Source organism: Bombina bombina, chromosome 2, assembly GCF_027579735.1.
Source record: "Bombina bombina isolate aBomBom1 chromosome 2, aBomBom1.pri, whole genome shotgun sequence".
NCBI classification, from domain to species: Eukaryota; Metazoa; Chordata; class Amphibia; order Anura; family Bombinatoridae; genus Bombina; species Bombina bombina.
Window position 1 is genome coordinate 908,744,521 of NC_069500.1, and position 20,171 is coordinate 908,764,691.

General features: G+C 42.7%; 1 protein-coding gene across 3 annotated transcripts in view; it reads right to left on the reverse strand.

Annotated features, from left to right (window-relative positions):
- The window catches only part of MRPL1 (mitochondrial ribosomal protein L1), a 156,077-nt gene extending 136,965 nt beyond the window's left edge, over positions 1-19,112 (reverse strand). For all 3 annotated transcript variants that reach the window (XR_008400696.1, XM_053703298.1, XM_053703297.1), the window contains exons 1-2: positions 19,021-19,112; positions 10,315-10,432 (exon numbers count right to left, since the gene is read on the reverse strand). Coding sequence is in view for 2 of the 3 variants with exons in the window: in XM_053703298.1 (XP_053559273.1) it covers positions 10,315-10,432; positions 19,021-19,051 (149 nt within the window). In the remaining variant the exon portion in view is untranslated. The remainder of the gene's footprint in view (positions 1-10,314; positions 10,433-19,020) is intronic.
- Between the last annotated feature and the right edge of the window lie 1,059 nt (positions 19,113-20,171).

The window sequence follows — 20,171 nt, forward strand, 5'->3', positions numbered from 1 at the left end:
TGTTAGAAACTACCTTAGGTAAGAACCCAGGTTTAGTATGCAGAACTACCTTGTCTGAATGAAAAATCAGATAAGGAGAATCACAATGTAAGGCAGATAACTCAGAGACTCTTCGAGCCGAGGAAATAGCCATCAAAAACAGAACTTTCCAAGATAACATCTTAATATCAATGGAATGAAGGGGTTCAAATGGAACGCCTTGCAGGACGTTAAGAACTAAGTTTAAGCTCCACGGCGGAGCAACAGTCTTAAACACAGGCTTAATCCTAGCCAAAGCCTGACAAAAAGCCTGAACGTCTGGAATTTCTGCCAGACGCTTGTGTAGAAGAATAGACAGAGCAGAAATCTGTCCTTTTAACGAACTAGCGGATAAGCCCATTCTAAACCCTCTTGTAGAAAAGACAATATCCTAGGAATCCTAACCTTACTCCATGAGTAACTCTTGGATTCGCACCAATACAAATATTTACGCCATATCTTATGGTAAATTCTTCTGGTAACAGGTTTCCTAGCCTGTATTAAGGTATGAATAACCGACTCCGAGAAGCCACGCTTTGATAGGATCAAGCGTTCAATCTCCATGCAGTCAGCCTCAGAGAAATTAGATTTGGATGGTTGAAAGGACCCTGAATTAGAAGGTGCTGTCTCAGAGGCAGAGACCATGGTGTACAGGACGACATGTCCACTAGGTCTGCATACCAGGTCCTGCGTGTCCACGCAGGCGCTATCAGAATCACAGATGCTCTCTCCTGTTTGATCTTGGCAATCAGTCGAGGAAGCATCGGAAATGGTGGAAACACATAAGCCATGTTGAAGACCCAAGGGGCTGTCAGAGCATCTATCAGCACCGCTCCCGGGTCCCTGGACCTGGATCCGTAGCAAGGAAGCTTGGCGTTCTGGCGAGACGCCATGAGATCCAGATCTGGTTTGCCCCAACGATGAATCAGTTGAGCGAAGACCTCCGGATGAAGTTCCCACTCCCCCGGATGAAAAGTCTGGCGACATAGAAAATCCGCCTCCCAGTTCTCCACGCATGGGATGTAGATTGCGGACAGGTGGCAAGAGAGAGACTCTGCCCAGCGAATTATCTTTGAGACTTCCAACATCGCTAGGGAACTCCTGGTTCCCCCTTGATGATTGATGTAAGCCACAGTCGTGATGTTGTCCGACTGAAATCTGATGAACCTCAGAGTTGCTAACTGAGGCCAAGCTAGAAGAGCATTGAATATTGCTCTTAACTCCAGAATATTTATTGGGAGGAGTTTCTCCTCCTGAGTCCATGATCCCTGAGCCTTCAGGGAATTCCAGACTGCGCCCCAACCTAGAAGGCTGGCGTCTGTTGTTACAATCGTCCAATCTGGCCTGCGAAAGGTCATCCCCTTGGACAGGTGGGGCCGAGAAAGCCACCATAGAAGAGAATCTCTGGTCTCTTGGTCCAGATTTAGTAGAGGGGACAAATCTGAATAATCCCCATTCCACTGACTTAGCATGTACAATTGCAGCGGTCTGAGATGCAGTCTCGCAAATGGTACTATGTCCATTGCCGCTACCATTAAGCCGATTACTTCCATGCACTGAGCTACTGACGGGTGTGGAATGGAATGAAGGGCACGGCAAGCATTTAGAAGTTTTGATAACCTGGCCTCCGTCAGGTAAATTTTCATCTCTACAGAATCTATAAGAGTCCCTAGGAAGGGAACCCTTGTGAGTTGTAATAGAGAACTCTTTTCCACGTTCACCTTCCACCCATGCGACCTCAGAAATGCCAGAACTATCTCTGTATGAGACTTGGCAGTTTGAAAACTTGACGCTTGTATCAGAATGTCATCTAGGTACGGAGCCACCGCTATGCCTCGCGGTCTTAGTACCGCCAGAAGTGAGCCCAGAACTTTTGTAAAGATTCTTGGAGCCGTAGCTAACCCGAAGGGAAGAGCTACAAACTGGTAATGCCTGTCTAGGAAGGCAAATCTTAGGTACCGATAATGATCCTTGTGAATCGGTATGTGAAGGTAGGCATCCTTTAAGTCCACAGTGGTCATGTACTGACCCTCTTGGATCATGGGTAGGATGGTTCGAATAGTTTCCATTTTGAATGATGGAACTCTTAGGAATTTGTTTAGGATTTTTAAGTCCAAGATTGGTCTGAAGGTTCCCTCTTTCTTGGGAACCACAAACAGATTTGAATAGAATCCCTGCCCGTGTTCCGTCCGCGGAACTGGGTGGATCACCCCCATTAGTAAGAGGTCTTGTACACAGCGTAGAAACGCCTCTTTCTTTATTTGGTTTGCTGATAACCTAGAAAGATGAAATCTCCCTTGTGGAGGAGAAGCTTTGAAGTCCAGAAGATATCCCTGAGATATGATCTCCAACGCCCAGGGATCCTGGACATCTCTTGCCCAAGCCTGGGCGAAGAGAGAAAGTCTGCCCCCCACTAGATCCGTTTCCGGATAGGGGGCCCTCTCTTCATGCTGTCTTAGGGCCAGCAGCAGGTTTTCTGGCCTGCTTGCCCTTGTTCCAGGACTGGTTAGTTTTCCAGCCCTGTCTGTAACGAGCAACAGCTCCTTCCTGTTTTGGAGCGGAGGAAGTTGATGCTGCTCCTGCCTTGAGGTTACGAAAGGCACGAAAATTAGACTGTTTGGCCTTTGATTTGGCCCTGTCCTGAGGTAGAGCATGGCCCTTACCTCCCGTAATGTCAGCGATAATTTCTTTCAAGCCGGGCCCGAATAAGTTCTGCCCTTTGGAATATTAAGCAATTTAGATTTAGAAGTCACGTCAGCTGACCAGGATTTAAGCCAGGATTTAAGCCATAGCGCTCTGCGCGCTTGGATGGCGAATCCGGAGTTCTTAGCCGTAAGTTTGGTTAAATGTACGACGGCATCAGAAACAAATGCGTTAGCTAGCTTAAGTGCTTTAAGCTTGTTCATAATTTCATCCAATGGAGCTGTGCGAATGGCCTCTTCCAGATACTCAAACCAGAATGCCGCCGCAGCAGTGACAGGCGCAATGCATGCAAGGGGCTGTAAGATAAAACCTTGTTGAACAAACATTTTCTTAAGGTAAACTTCTAATTTTTTATCCATTGGATCTGAAAAGGCACAACTATCCTCCACCGGGATAGTGGTACGCTTAGCTAAAGTAGAAACTGCTCCCTCCACCTTAGGGACAGTCTGCCATAAGTCTCGTGTGGTGGGGTCTATAGGAAACATTTTCCTAAATATGGGAGGAGGGGAAAAAGGCACACCGGGTCTATCCCACTCCTTGCTAATAATCTCTGTAAGCCTTTTAGGTATAGGAAACACGTCAGTACACACCGGTACCGCATAGTATCTATCCAACCTACATAATTTTTCTGGAATTGCAACCGTGTTACAATCATTCAGAGCCGCTAATACCTCCCCTAGCAATATGCGGAGGTTCTCAAGCTTAAATTTAAAATTAGAAATCTCTGAATCCAGTCTCCCTGGATCAGATCCGTCACCCACAGAATGAAGCTCTCCGTCTTCATGTTCTGCAAATTGTGAGGCAGTATCGGACATGGCTCTCACATCATCAGCGCGCTCTGTCCTTAACCCAGAGCTATCACGCTTGCCTCTTAATTCTGGCAATTTAGATAATACTTCTGTCATAACAGTAGCCATGTCTTGCAAAGTGATTTGTAAGGGCCTCCCTGATGTACTTGGCGCCACAAAATCACGCACCTCGTGAGCGGGAGGCGAAGGTACTGACACGTGAGGAGAGTTAGTCGGCATAACTTCCCCCTCGTTGTCTGGTGATAATTTATTTGCATGTAAAGTTACATCAATGCATTTAGTACACAACCTTCTATGGGGCTCCACATTGGCCTTCATACATAGTGAACAAACAGATTCATCTGTGTCAGACATGTTTAAACAGACTAGCAATGAGACTAGCAAGCTTGGAAAATACTTTTCAAATAAATTTACAAGCAATATAAAAAACGCTACTGTGCCTTTAAGAAGCACAAAAAGCTGTCACAGTTGAAATAACAATGAACCAAATTAGTTATAGCAACCAAATTTTCACAGTAAATGTATTAAGTTAGCAAAGGATTGCACCCACCAGCAAATGGATGATTAACCCCTTAATACCCAAAAATGGATAACAATTTAATAATTAACGTTTTTATCACAGTCAAACACACTGTCACAGGTCTGCTGTGACTGATTACCTCCCTCAAAATGAATTTTGAAGACCCCTGAGCTCTCTAGAGACTTCCTGGATCATGGAGGATGAAGTAGGAAGATTGTGACTGAATTTTTACTGCACAAAAAAGCGCTAAAATAGGCCCCTCCCACTCATATTACAACAGTGGGGAAGCTCAGTTAACTGTTTCTATGCAGAAACAAAAGTTAGCCATGTGGTAAAAATCATGCCCCAATAAGTTTTATCACCAAGTACCTCACAAAAAATGATTAACATGCCAGTAAACGTTTTGAACATACATTTTAAAAGTTATGAAGTGTTATTAATAAGCCTGCTACCAGTCGCTTTTACTGCAGTTAAGGCTCACACATTACTTCAGAATTAACAGTATTTTCTGAGTCAAATTCCATTCCCTAGAAAAATACTTCAGTGTACACACACTCCTCAGCCTAATACCAGTCGCTACCACTGCATTTAAGGCTGAACTTACATTACATTGGTATCAGCAGTAATTTCTCAGTCAATTCCATTGCTTAGAAAAATAATTTACTGCACATACCTCGTTTGCAGGGGGGCCCTGCATGCTATTCCCCTTTTCTGAAGTTACCTCACTCCTCAGAATGTGCGAGAACAGCCAGTGGATCTTAGATACGTCTGCTAAGATCATAGAAAACGCAGGCAGATTCTTCTTCTAATGCTGCCTGAGAAACAAACAGCACACTCCGGTGCCATTTAAAATAACAAACTTTTGATTGAAGAAATAAACTAAGTTTATAAACACCACAGACTTCTCACAACGACCTATCTTTAGTTAGGTTGCAAGAGAATGACTGGATATGACATGTGAGGGGAGGAGCTATATAGCAGCTCTGCTTGGGTGATCCTCTTGCAACTTCCTGTTGGGGAAGAGATATAATCCCATAAGTAATGGATGACCCGTGGACTGACTACACTTAACAAGAGAAATCAATGTAAATATTTGCATAGGAAATTAGCACATCTAGGCGAGTATCCCCGCTCGCTTTTCCCCAGAAATTCTTAATATACAATGTTTACCAATGCACAAGAGAATTCTGGGTAAGATATGCAAATTAGATATGCAAATTCTCCATTTTTTTGCTTCAAAAATACTGTTTTGACCCAGCAAACCTTTTAACAGGATTATGACAGCAAACCAGAAATCACTCACTAGACAAGCCTATTTCGTTATTTTTGGAACTCATCAGTAGGAGATAGATTTCTGGTTGCTGCATTAATAAAGCTATTTTCATGGTTAAACCAAAATTCATTAAAATTATGGGGGGAGATAAAAAACTGAAATTAAAATCCTCCATGTCTCAAAATTAAATCAATGTAAATATTTGCATAGGAAATTAGCACATCTAGGCGAGTATCCCCACTCGCTTTTCCCCAGAAATTCTTAATATACAATGTTTACCAATGCACAAGAGAATTGTGAGTAAGATATGCAAATTAGATATGCAAATTCTCAGTTTTTTTGCTTCAAAAATACTGTTTTGACACAGCAAACCTTTTAACAGGATTATGACAGCAAACCAGAAATCACTCACTAGACAAGCCTGTTTCGTTCTTTTTGGAACTCATCAGTAGGAGATAGATTTCTGGTTGCTGCATTAATAAAGCTATTTTCATGGTTAAACCAAAATTCATTAAAATTATGGGGGGAGATAAAAAACTGAAATTAAAATCCTCCATGTCTCAAAATTAAATCAATGTAAATATTTGCATTGATTTAATTTTGAGACATGGAGGATTTTAATTTCAGTTTTTTATCTCCCCCCATAATTTTAATGAATTTTGGTTTAACCATGAAAATAGCTTTACCAATGCAGCAACCAGAAATCTATCTCCTACTGATGAGTTCCAAAAAGAACGAAACAGGCTTGTCTAGCGAGTGATTTCTGGTTTGCTGTCATAATCCTGTTAAAAGGTTTGCTGTGTCAAAACAGTATTTTTGAAGCAAAAAAACTGAGAATTTGCATATCTAATTTGCATATCTTACCCACAATTCTCTTGTGCATTGGTAAACATTGTATATTAAGAATTTCTGGGGAAAAGCGAGCGGGGATACTCGCCTAGATGTGCTAATTTCCTATGCAAATATTTACATTGATTTAATTTTGAGACATGGAGGATTTTAATTTCAGTTTTTTATCTCCCCCCATAATTTTAATGAATTTTGGTTGGGCTGGCTTCTAAACTCACATTGTTGCTTTTCAAATAAAGATAGCAAAAGAACAAAGAAAAAATGATAATAGGAGTAAATTAGAAAGTTGCTTAAAATTGCATGATCTATCTGAATCAGGAAATAAAAAAATTTGAATTTAGTATCCCTTTAAGAGAACAAGGTTATACCTGAAAAATAATTCAAAAAGCTAGGCATACAGCACAAAATTTGGATAGGCAACAGTTGCTTAAGAACAAAGAAAAGTGGTAATGACACATTTAAAGGTGTCACATATGTAACAGGTTATTCGGTTCGATATGATGATATCTGTCACATCATCCACCAGGAATTTGCAATCTTAGCAGCAGATAATGAACTAGTAGAGGTGGCACACAGTGTTTGTAGATTTGTCTATTGTAAAAACAAATTATTTGCAATCTTATAACTCCTACACAGTTAAATAAACCAAGTGTGGAGAATTCCTCGTTTGCGGTTCCAGAGCATGTACAGATGTAATTAAACACCAAAAACAGATAAAGGCACTTTGTCTACTGATCAGAGAATAAAAGACACCTGAAAAACAGCCGTTCTTGCTTCAGCCGTGTCAGTATACCCGCCGAGTGCTACCCTGCTTCTGGGGGATACGTACAATACAAAAACAAGGAATATTTCAGGGGCTAAAATTCTCATAAGAGCCCATGCAATCCACAACTTCGGCACTTGTAAATAAAGTAAAAGTTCACATTTATTAGAGCATTTTAAAAAAAACTTACAATTCACAGGACATCAAATAGCAGAAAATACTGACGAGACTCCAAATGCTTGATATCAAAAAAGCTTTTAATCAGGAGAACTAAAATTGCACATAAAAGCACACAGAAAAAAAGTCACAGCATAAGTAGAGCGGTCATGTTTGGGGAGTGTAAGTACAAAACGGAACAGTTCCTGCATCTGACGCGTTTCACGCCCTCCTTGTGATTGCATAGGGCTCTTATGAGAATTTTAATCCCTGAAATATTCCTTACGTTTGTACAGATGTAATTACCTACAATGCAAAGCATGAAAGAAAGTTGAGCTGGGAGATCATTTTGAGTCTATGGTCACTGGTAAAATATTTCAAAAGAAATCCTGCATGAATTGTAGGTCAATGTTTGTGATTTATCTGATCATCTGCACTGAGTGCAGGGTCAAATACGTAGGACTCATGACACGAGAGGGGTGTGAAAGGATCAGGGAATATCTCTCTAACATTAGAGCAGGGAATTTATATACACCTTTGGTCCAACACTTTACTAGAATTCACCAAAAAAAAAATCAGATACTTTTACGTGGACAGCCATAGAAAAAGTCTTCCCACCTAAACGAAAAGGGGATAGAGAGAAAATGTTGTCAAAGAAAGAAATGTTTTGGATGTTTAATGATCTGATTATTTTCTGGTGAACCTATGATATGTAAGACTTATGTACATTGTATAAATATTAACTAGCTGCCCTGTGGATGTCATGAGTCTAATACAATAAGGTTTTTTTTATCTGAACAAAGTACGTGTCAACAAATAGACACATCCTTTAAAGCTGCTAAACAGACTAGAAGAAATTGAAATCTTAACACAAAAGTAAATTGTATGTTGTAAGAGTTTAGTTTCTGGGTAAAGGACATTCAGAGAGTGAGCAAGGATTATGGTCTAGGTTAAAATTAAAATATATGTTAATTATGCTCCTCAGTGGGGACTATGAACATGGAATAAATTATGAAATTATGTAATGTGTAACCCCTACTTGTATTACCGTCTAGCTATAAATGTAATTGAACCATATTACAATTTTGTCTCCTGTCCCTTATTTCCAATAATGCATCTCTAGCAAGGAGAGGTGCAGGGTTGAAAGTAAGATAGGTTCTGTGATATCAATTCTGCATTAACCAATTAATTGTGTTTTAAAGAAGCAATGAGTGTGATGTTTTACAAAGCAACTAAGACTATGGCATGTGAGCCAAAACGTGTCAGTTGCCTTCTCCAGAATATTCAACATAACTGTCTGTGGATTTTTATGAATATTTAAATAAAGTGAAGTTTTACTCTGGACCGTTGCTCCTACTAGTGATTGTTTATTGAACCAAGATGTGTTTGGACCTCCCCTAATATGATCTTACCTCCATTTACTCCATTTTATTTTTTGGTCGATGTGCAAGAGCAAGTCAGTGGGTTGACATCAGTGTTCCCTATAAGGCCAGATTTTGAAAGCGGCCCAGCAGTGAAATAGTTAATAAGGTGACTATACCTTGCAGTCTACATTGTGTAGTGTTTGCTAACTGCAGGGTATGGTTCACTAGCAACCTGTTTCACTGCTGGGCTACTCACAAAATCTAGTCTTAGAGGGAGCACTGGTTGCCACAAATCTGTGTGAGACAAGGCTATTCTGGGGCATTTCTCTGTCAATGAGGCTCCTACAGAAAACAACTATAGCCTCATACTGGACCAGGGTTATCTCATCAAACAACTGCTATCTACCCTCTTATGATGAAAAGTTATAGATACCAGTTGCTATTAAAGGGATATTAAACCCAAATGTAATTGTCCACTTACAAAATTCCAAAAGTGTTACACTCCAGGCCACAACATATATTGGTCAATGAGTCCTTGCTCTTGTTCAAACAGGACATTCCTTCCAAGAGAGCTTGATATGGCATAAAACTGTATGAGAGCTCCAATGGACACACATAGATTTAGGATATACACTGGCAAGGATATGTGTGTCACCCCCTGACTGTCCTCTTTCCAGTGACAAAACAGTGTTGGATCTAATGCATCCACTACTGAATAAAGGTTACCATGTTAATATGGATAACTTTTAAACTGTTGTGTCACTATTCAAACTGCTTTAAAGCTTGGGCACTTGTGGTATGTGGTACATCCAGGCACATAGAAAAGGCTTTGCACGTCATTTATTTAGAAAGCAAGAGAGTGAGACCCCCACTCTAAGATGTGAAGAACTGTTATCTGTCAAATTTGCAGACAAAAATGATGTTCATGTACTTACAACCATAGATGACGACAGCACATTAGCAGTTCAAGTCAGGGGGAGAAATGCCCAATTAAACAAGCCTAAATGTGTCCTGGACTATAATCTGTACATGGGAGGGGTTGACAAGACTGGCTGGATGCTTGAACCATACTCAGCTGCTTGCAAAGCACATGAATGGTACAAGAAGCTGGAAGTCCTCCTGATACAACTGTCATTGTATAATGTATCAGGTTACCGATGGAAGGCGGCTCAAGTTCCTGAAATGTCAAGAATCTGTGATATCAAGCCTTCTCTCCCCTTTGGCAGGCAATAATCCAGTTGCTGATACAGTTGAGGAAGTGAGTAGGTTGCGGGAGGATCACTTTTCTGACATCCTGCCCCCAACAGCAAAAGAAGCCCATCACCCACAAAGATGCTGGGTATGCTTCTGTCAAGGACACTGTAAAGATACCTGTTACTATTGTCAACATTGCCCCTCTAATCCAGGCTTATGTATCCCAAATTGATTCCGTATTTACCACACTATGCCAGCATTGTAGCGGCATAATGTGATAAATCCAATATCATTGTTTAAATTAGTGGTGGAATGTCTGTGCGGATAAATACACCTCTTCATTCATCTAAATAGAATCTCATCTGCAACTTGCCTGCCCAGTCACCTAATTTATCCAAGTCCTTTTGCAACATCCTGTTCAGACTGTATTCCTGACCTAATTTAATTTTATCTGTAAACATTCTTCTGTTTAAAAGATATTTGCATGTTTGAAGGAGTGGAAACGCGAAGTGCAATATTTTGTAAGTGGTTGCTCACTCAGTGTTTGAGTACTATGAAAGTTAAATTCTGACCATATTAGCATACCCTTCAAGTTGTACCGGTTTATTCGATCTTATCAGGAAAATAGGATAAAAAAATACATTGATAAAAAAAGAGAAGCTTACCTTGCAGCTGCTGGTGCAGCATAGAACCGTGCTGCGGCCCAGGTTCTGTTTGTACAGGTAAATGAAGGGTTAACATACCCAGTCCGTCTTAACGCATGTCTTTGACACTGGCTGAGAACTGTAAAGAAAAACAATACCAATTATCTACAAATAAAAACTAGCATGACGATTTAGTGACCAATTAAAAAAAGGAGGTAAAAAATAACAATACTTGGATTATAAATTAGAAAAGTTCCAATTAAGAGTAAATTTCAAATGTTTTAAATAAATTTGTGTTCTATAAACTAAATAATATTATAACTTACTATTATTCCTGTGAAACTTGATAGACTTTCTGTATGGGAAATCTATCTATGCTGTTGTAAATACTAACACTTTGAGGTCGATTTATCATGCTGCGGCAGACAGGGGCGCATATACGCGCCCCTGTCCGCTGCAGCTTGCCTCTGGCGGGCTGAATTCTCCTGGCGGAATTCAGCATTGACACAAGTGCTCATTTGCGCTTGCACGCAATCCCGCCCCCTGCGCGCAGTCAATCACGTGCGGACAGGAGCTGTCAATCTCCCCGGTCGGATGAGATCAGGGAGATTGAAATTCGCCACCTAAGAGGTAGAGACAGGGTAGGGAAGCAGCGGTCTCCTGACCGCTGCTTGTTAAAAACGACGTGCAGGTTCTCTTGTGAGAACCTGCAGCCATAGCACATTGCCCATTGCTGCTGAGTGAAGTTGATTTCCTTGCAAAAAAGAACAACTTCACCCAGCAGCAATTTAACCTACTCCCAGCTCAAAATACCTGGGATGGTTTTGAATATTTGTACTTACCGTGGCTACAACGATGATACGGCCTAAAGGGAACCTGCCTAAAAGCAGATTTAAAGGGACAGTCTAGTCAGAATTAAATTTTCATGATTCAGATAGGGCATGCAATTTTAAACAACTTTCCCAATTTACTGCTATCATCAAATTTGCTTTGTTCTCTAAACCTAGGTAGGCTCATATGCTAATTTCTAAGCCCTTGAAGGCCACCTCTTATCTGAATGCATTTGACAGTTTTTCACTACTAGAGGGCGTTAGTTCATGTGAGCCATATAAATAACATTGTGCTCACGCCTGTAGAGTTACCTAGGAGTCAGCACTGATTGGCTAAAATGCAAGTCTGTCAAAAGAACTGATATAAGAAGGCCACCTGCAGAGGCTTAGATACAAGCTAATCACAGAGGTAAAAAGTCTAATAATATAACTGTATTAGTTATGCAAAACTGGGGAATGGGTAATAAAGGCATTATCTGTCTTTTAAAACAATAATAATTCTGGTGTAGACTGTCCCTTTAAGAAAAAATGTGAGACATTGTGAACCTTGTTTGCATGTATTACCCAGAATCTTTTATTGCATTGGAAACATTGCATCCAGTGGTTTTCTGTGGGGGAAAACAAGTATTCTCAATGTGTGTATCTTTCTCTCCCCTCTCCCTTTTCCACTCTCTCTCCCCAACAGACTCCTTTCTTTCTCTCTCTTCCCCCACCCCCTTTCTCTCTCTCCCCCCATCCTTTCTTTCTCTCTTTACACTTCCTCTCTCTTTGTCCACTTCCTTTCTCTCTCCCCCCTTCCATTATCTCTCTCCCCTTCCTTCCTTCCTTTCTCTCAGTCTGTCTCCCCTTCCTTTTTCTCTCTCTCTACCCCCTTCCTTTCTCTCTCTCTACCCCCTTCCTTTCTCTCTCTCTACCCCCTTCCTTTCTCTCTCTCTACCCCCTTCCTTTTTCTCCTCTCTACCCCTTTTTCTCTCTCTACCCCCTTCCTTTTTCTCTCTCTACCCCCTTCCTTTTTCTCTCTCTACCCCCTTCCTTTTTCTCTACCCCTTCCTTTTTCCTCTCTGCCCTTCCCTTTTCCTCTCTCTCTCCCCTTCCTTTTTCTCTCTCTCCCCCCTTCCTTTTTCTCTCTCTCCCCCCTTCCTTTTTCTCTCTCTCCCCCCTTCCTTTTTCTCTCTCTCCCCCTTCCTGTTTCTCTCTCTCACCCCTTCCTTTCACTCTCTCTCACCCCTTCCTTTCACTCTCTCTCACCCCCTTCCTTTCACTCTCTCTCACCCCCTTCCTTTCACTCTCTCTCACCCCCTTCCTTTCACTCTCTCTCACCCCCTTCCTTTCACTCTCTCTCCGCTTCCTTTATCTCTCCCTCTCTCCCCTTCCTTTCTCTCTCTCTACCTCCTTCCTTTCTCTCTCTCTCTCCCCTTCCTTTTTCTCTCTTTCCCCTTCCTTTTTCTCTCTCTCACCCCTTCCTTTTTCTCTCTCTCACCCCCTTCCTTTCACTCTCTCTCACCCCCTTCCTTTCACTCTCTCTCACCCCTTCCTTTATCTCTCCCTCTCTCCCCTTCCTTTCTCTCTCTCTACCTCCTTCCTTTCTCTCTCTCCCCCTTCCTGTTTCTCTCTCTCACCCCTTCCTTTCACTCTCTCTCTCCCCTTCCTTTTTCTCTCTCTCCCCTTCCTTTTTCTCTCTCTCTCTCCCCTTCCTTTTTCTCTCTCTCTCACCCCTTCCTTTTTCTCTCTTTCACCCTTTCCTGTCTCTCCCTTTCCTTTTTCTCTCTCTCTCCCCTTCATTTTTCTCTCTCTCTCCCCTTCCTTTTTCTCTCTCTCTCCCCTTCCTTTTTCTCTCTCTCTCTCCCCTTCCTTTTTCTCTCTCTCTCTCCCCTTCCTTTTTCTCTCTCTCTCTCCCCTTCCTTTTTCTCTCTCTCTCTCCCCTTCCTTTTTCTCTCTCTCTCTCCCCTTCCTTTTTCTCTCTCTCTCTCCCCTTCCTTTTTCTCTCTCTCTCTCCCCTTCCTTTTTCTCTCTCTCTCTCCCCTTCCTTTTTCTCTCTCTCTCTCCCCTTCCTTTTTCTCTCTCTCTCTCCCCTTCCTTTTTCTCTCTCTCTCTCCCCTTCCTTTTTCTCTCTTTCTCTCCCCTTCCTTTTTCTCTCTTTCTCTCCCCTTCCTTTTTCTCTCTCTCTCTCCCCTTCCTTTTTCTCTCTCTCTCTCCCCTTCCTTTTTCTCTCTCTCTCTCCCCTTCCTTTTTCTCTCTCTCTCTCCCCTTCCTTTTTCTCTCTCTCTCTCCCCTTCCTTTTTCTCTCTCTCTCTCCCCTTCCTTTTTCTCTCTCTCTCTCCCCTTCTTTTTTTCTCTCTCTCTCCCCTTCCTTTTTCTCTCTCTCTCTCCCCTTCATTTTCCTCTCTCTCTCTCCCCTTCCTTTTTCTCTCTCTCTCTCCCCTTCCTTTTTCTCTCTCTCTCTCCCCTTCCTTTTTCTCTCTCTCTCTCCCCTTCCTTTTTCTCTCTCTCTCCCCTTCCTTTTTCTCTCTCTCTCCCCTTCCTTTTTCTCTCTCTCTCTCCCCTTCCTTTTTCTCTCTCTCTCTCCCCTTCCTTTTTCTCTCTCTCTCTCCCCTTCCTTTTTCTCTCTCTCTCTCTCCCCTTCCTTTTTCTCTCTCTCTCTCCCCTTCCTTTTTCTCTCTCTCTCTCCCCTTCCTTTTTCTCTCTCTCTCTCCCCTTCCTTTTTCTCTCTCTCTCCCCCCTTCCTTTTTCTCTCTCTCTCTCCCCTTCCTTTTTCTCTCTCTCTCTCCCCTTCCTTTTTCTCTCTCTCTCTCCCCTTCCTTTTTCTCTCTCTCTCTCCCCTTCCTTTTTCTCTCTCTCTCTCCCCTTCCTTTTTCTCTCTCTCTCTCCCCCCTTCCTTTTTCTCTCTCTCTCCCCCCTTCCTTTTTCTCTCTCTCTCCCCTTCCTTTTTCTCTCTCTCTCCCCTTCCTTTTTCTCTCTCTCTCCCCTTTTTCCCTCTCTCTCCCCTTTTTCCCTCTCTCTCCCCTTTTTCCCTCTCTCTCCCCTTTTTCCCTCTCTTTCCCCTTTTTCCCTCTCTCTCCCCTTTTTCCCTCTCTCTCCCCTTCCTTTTTCTCTCTCACCCCTTCCTTTTTCTCTCTCTCTCACCCCTTCCTTTAACTCTCTCCCCTTCCATTTTCTCTCTCCCTCTCCCCCCTTACTTTCTCTCTCTCCCCTTCCTTTTCCTCTCTCCCATTCCTTTGTCTGTCTCCCCTTCCTTTTTCACTCTCTCTCCCCTTCCTTTTTCACTCTCTCTCTCCCCTTCCTTTTGCTCTCTCTCTCCCCTTCCTTTTGCTCTCTCTCTCCCCTTCCTTTTGCTCTCTCTCTCCCCTTCCTTTTGCTCTCTCTCTCCCCTTCTTTTTGCTCTCTCTCTCCCCCCTTCCTTTTGCTCTCTCTCTCCCCTTCCTTTTGCTCTCTCTCCCCCCTTCCTTTTGCTCTCTCTCCCCCCTTCCCTTTTCTCTCTCTCCCCCCTTCCCTTTTCTCTCTCTCCCCCCCCCTTCCTTTTTCTCTCTCTCCCCCCTTCCTTTTTCTCTCTCTCCCCCCTTCCTTTTTCTCTCTCTCCCCCCTTCCTTTTTCTCTCTCTCCCCCCTTCCTTTTTCTCTCTCTCCCCCCTTCCTTTTTCTCTCTCTCTCCCCTTCCTTTTTCTCTCTCTCTCCCCTTCCTTTTTCTCTCTCTCTCTCCCCTTCCTTTTTCTCTCTCTCTCTCCCCTTCCTTTTTCTCTCTCTCTCTCCCCTTCCTTTTTCTCTCTCTCTCTCCCCTTCCTTTTTCTCTCTCTCTCTCCCCTTCCTTTTTCTCTCTCTCTCTCCCCTTCCTTTTTCTCTCTCTCTCTCCCCTTCCTTTTTCTCTCTCTCCCCCCTTCCTTTTTCTCTCTCTCCCCCCTTCCTTTTTCTCTCTCTCTCCCCTTCCTTTTTCTCTCTCTCTCCCCTTCCTTTTTTTCTCTCTCTCCCCTTCCTTTTTCTCTCTCACCCCTTCCTTTTTCTCTCTCACCCCTTCCTTTTTCTCTCTCTCTCACCCCTTCCTTTAACTCTCTCCCCTTCATTTTCCTCTCTCCTATTCCTTTGTCTGTCTCACCTTCCTTTATCTTCTCTCTCTCGCCTTTTTTGCTCTCTCTCCCCTTCCTTTGTCTCTCTCTCTCTCCCCTTCCTTTGTCTCTCTCTCTCTCCCCTTCCTTTGTCTCTCTCTCTCTCTCCCCTTCCTTTTTCTCTCTCTCTCTCTCCCCTTCCTTTTTCTCTCTCCCTCTCTCCCCTTCCTTTTTCTCTCTCCCTCTCTCCCCTTCCTTTTTCTCTCTCCCTCTCCCCCCTTCCTTTCTCTCTCTCCCCTTCCTTTTCCTCTCTCCCATTCCTTTGTCTGTCTCACCTTCCTTTTTCCTCTCTCTCTCTCCCCTTCTTTTTTCCTCTCTCTCTCCCCTTCCTTTTTCTCTCTCTCACCTCTTCCTTTTTCTCTCTCTCTCTCCTTCCTTTTTCTCTCTCTCTCCCCTTCCTTTTTCTCTCTCTCTCCCCTTCCTTTTTCTCTCTCTCTCTCCCCTTCCTTTTTCTCTCTCTCTCTCTCCCCTTCCTTTTTCTCTCTCTCCCCTTCCATTTACTCTCTTTCCTTCCTTTTCTCTCTCCCCATCCCTTTGTCCCCCCTTCCTTTTTCTCTCTCTCTCACCCCTTCCTTTTTCTCTCTCTCTCACCCCTTCCTTTTTCTCTCTCTCTCTCACCCCTTCCTTTTTCTCTCTCTCTCTCACCCCTTCCTTTTTCTCTCTCTCTCTCTCACCCCTTCCTTTTTCTCTCTCTCTCACCCCTTCCTTTTTCTCTCTCTCTCACCCCTTCCTTTTTCTCTCTCTCTCACCCCTTCCTTTTTCTCTCTCTCTCACCCCTTCCTTTTTCTCTCTCTCTCACCCCTTCCTTTTTCTCTCTCTCTCACCCCTTCCTTTTTCTCTCTCTCTCACCCCTTCCTTTTTCTCTCTCTCTCACCCCTTCCTTTTTCTCTCTCTCTCACCCCTTCCTTTTTCTCTCTCTCTCACCCCTTCCTTTTTTTCTCTCTCTCACCCCTTCCTTTTTTTCTCTCTCTCTCACCCCTTCCTTTTTCTCTCTCTCTCACCCCTTTCTTTTTCTCTCTCTCTCACCCCTTTCTTTTTCTCTCTCTCTCACCCCTTTCTTTTTCTCTCTCTCTCTCACCCCTTTCTTTTTCTCTCTCTCTCTCACCCCTTCCTTTTTCTCTCTCTCTCACCCCTTCCTTTTTCTCTCTCTCACCCCTTCCTTTTTCTCTCTCTCTCACCCCTTCCTTTTTCTCTCTCTCTCACCCCTTCCTTTTTCTCTCTCTCTCACCCCTTCCTTTTTCTCTCTCTCTCACCCCTTCCTTTAACTCTCTCCCATTCCTTTGTCTGTCTCACCTTCCTTTATCCTGTCTGTCTCACCTTCCTTTATCCTATCTCTCCCCCCTTCCTTTGTCTCTCTCTCTCTCCCCTTCCTTTGTCTCTCTCTCCCCTTCCTTTTTTTTTCTCTCTCTCCCCCCTTCCTTTTTCTCTCTCTCTCACCCCTTCCTTTTTCTCTCTCTCTCTCACCCCTTCCTTTTTCTCTCTCCCCTTTCTTTGTCTGTCTCACCTTCCTTTTTCCTCTCTCTCTCCCCTTCTTTTTTCATCTCTCTCTCTCCCCTTCCTTTTTCTCTCTCTCTCTCCCCTTCCTTTTTCTCTCTCTCACCAATTCCTTTTTCTCTCTCTCACACCCCTTCCTTTTCCTCTCTCTCTCACCCCTTCCTTTTCCTCTCTCCCCTTCCTTTTCCTCTCTCCCATTCATTTGTCTGTCTCACCTTCCTTTTTCCTCTCTCTCTCCCTTCTTTTTTCATCTCTCTCTCTCCCCTTCCTTTTCCTCTCTCTCTCTCCCCTTCCTTTTTCTCTCTCTCTCTCTCCCCTTCCTTTTTCTCTCTCTCACCCCTTCCTTTTTCTCTCTCTCACCCCTTCCTTTTTCTCTCTCTCACCCCTTCCTTTTTCTCTCTCTCACCCCTTCCTTTTTCTCTCTCTCACTCCTTCCTTTTTCTCTCTCTCTCACTCCTTCCTTTTTCTCTCTCTCTCACTCCTTCCTTTTTCTCTCTCTCTCACTCCTTCCTTTTTCTCTCTCTCTCACTCCTTCCTCTCTCTCTCTCACTCCTTCCTTTTTCTCTCTCTCTCACTCCTTCCTTTTTCTCTCTCTCTCACTCCTTCCTTTTTCTCTCTCTCACTCCTTCCTTTTTCTCTCTCTCACTCCTTCCTTTTTCTCTCTCTCACTCCTTCCTTTTTCTCTCTCTCACTCCTTCCTTTTTCTCTCTCTCACTCCTTCCTTTTTCTCTCTCTCACTCCTTCCTTTTTCTCTCTCTCACTCCTTCCTTTTTCTCTCTCTCACTCCTTCCTTTTTCTCTCTCTCACTCCTTCCTTTTTCTCTCTCTCACTCCTTCCTTTTTCTCTCTCTCACTCCTTCCTTTTTCTCTCTCTCACTCCTTCCTTTTTCTCTCTCTCACTCCTTCCTTTTTCTCTCTCTCACTCCTTCCTTTTTCTCTCTCTCACTCCTTCCTTTTTCTCTCTCTCACTCCTTCCTTTTTCTCTCTCTCACTCCTTCCTTTTTCTCTCTCTCACTCCTTCCTTTTTCTCTCTCTCACCCCTTCCTTTCACTCTCTCCCACTCCTTCCTTTCACTCTCTCTCACCCCTTCCTTTCACTCTCTCTCACCCCTTCCTTTCACTCTCTCTCACCCCTTCCTTTCACTCTCTCTCACCCCTTCCTTTCACTCTCTCTCACCCCTTCCTTTCACTCTCTCCCACCCCTTGCTTTCAACTCTCTCCCACCCCTTGCTTTCAACTCTCTCCCATTCCTTTTTCCTCTCTTTCCCCTTCCTTTTCCTCTTTTCCCTTCCTTTTTTCTCGCTTGCTCTCTCCTCTTCCTTGTTCCTCTCTCTCCCCTCTTCCATTTTCATATCTCCCCCTTTCCTTTTTACTCGCTCGCCTCCCCTTCCTTTTTCCTCGCTCGCTCTCCCCTTCCTTTTTCCTCGCTCGCTCTCCCCTTCCTTTTTCCTCGCTCGCTCTCCCCTTCCTTTTTCCTCGCTCGCTCTCCCCTTCCTTTTTCCTCGCTCGCTCTCCCCTTCCTTTTTCCTCGCTCGCTCTCCCCTTCCTTTTTCTCTCTCTCTATGCAATTTGCTTCATTCTGTTAATATAATTTGATAAAGGAGCCGCAATGCACTACTGAGAGCTAGCTGAATACATCAAATGAGCCAATGACAAGCTTCGTAAATGCGCAGACACCAGCTAACTGCCATTAGTGCATTCTTCTCCAAAGCCTTCCTAGATATGCTTTTCAGCAAAGGATACCAAGACAACAAAGCAATTTAGATAATATGTTAATTGGATGGTTGTTTCAAAAAGATTCATTTTGACTGTACTTTCCATTTAAATATAATAAAATGTAGTTCATTATTAATTCCTCTTGGTTCAACTATGACACAATTAACACACCGTTTATTAAATAAGTCCCTTACTTAGATCTAATATAACTTTGTACACAATGGTTTGTACCTATCAATGCAATTTGCCCTCTAACACTTCACACTTGCTGCACAGAAGATCACCAGGAATGAATAGGCGAGTTATCACCAAACCATGTGCAATCCTCACTCCTTGCAGAAAATTCTCGGGACATATTCATCATTATGCACTTTAAGAATTCCCTTCCAGAGACAAAATCTCCAATTCGTAAGTTTACTTATATTTAACTCACTCAATGAATTGCAAAGCTATTAATACTTAATAAACTCTGCGGATTAACATAAGAATTTTACAGATCCCTCACTTGTGAACCAGTTTAAAATTGTGCGGCTCCAAGCTGCTGAGTGCACATTTACTGCACGTTGTCATATTACAAGGAGACTGTCACTGACCTGTACGCAGGCAGCAAACCGGGGCAGCCATGACCCACAGCACAGAGGAGGAGTTTGACAAAGGAAAGGGAGGAGTGATAGGGGGAAGTGACTGCAAAGTTGTACGGGGAAGAGGAAGAGCTGCGTCCTGGAAGAGAAAGGAGGAGTTTGCGTCTTTAATTACGCGGCTGGGAAAACAATAAATGCTCCTTATAGCATAGAACACTACGAACCAGTACACAGGATGGAGAATCAGGTGTTGGGAAAAAGCACAACAGAAAACCATCCTGTCATATAGTTATCTCCCATTCCTTGTATTTTTCAATATGTATCAAAAGTAAACCATGTAGATTTTGTCATATATTTCATCTTTTGCTTTTTAATTTTGCTTTTTTTTAATTATTGATTCCATGTTGTTTTTTTCATTAGTTATGTTTTTATTTTGTAAATTGAGAACTCCTTAGTATTTATGTCCATTTGTTCTGTCTCCAGGTATTGTACTATGTTTTTAATAGTAGTAAATTACAATGTATGCTTTATTGTTAGTGCAGTGCTGTAAGTATTTCACAGAATAAAAGGGTAATGGATTTACAGACCGTATACATTTGTAACTGTTGTAGCTTAGTATTACAGATACAATCATCCGAAAGACTACTCATGATATATATAAACCCATTTTGTTTTTCGTCCGTGATTCAGAGCATACAATTTTCTAATTTACTTTGATAATGAAATTTGCTTCAGTCTCTTGGTATCCTTTTTTTGAAGGAACAACAGTACACTACAGAGAGAACACATCAAGTGAGTCATTACAAGAGGCATTTTTTGCAGCCACCAGTCAGCAACTAGCTCTGTGTAGTCCGTTGCTACTCCAGAGCCTACCTAGGTATGCTGAATCATGAAAATTTAACTTTGACTTTCATCTCTCTTTATATAATGCAGGTACATAAAGCATACAATATACTTTATTGAATGTAGGCATTTACAATGGCAAAGGTTTCATATCCTAATAATATGGGATTTTGGAACAGTCAATTTTTATATATTTTAATCTGTTATTTATTTAATTACCAAAAAAAAATGTTATGTTGATAAGAGTTGAACATATGTAATTATTGTATAACCATAGTAAGAAAATAAGATACATATATTGATAACTACAGATGCCTTTA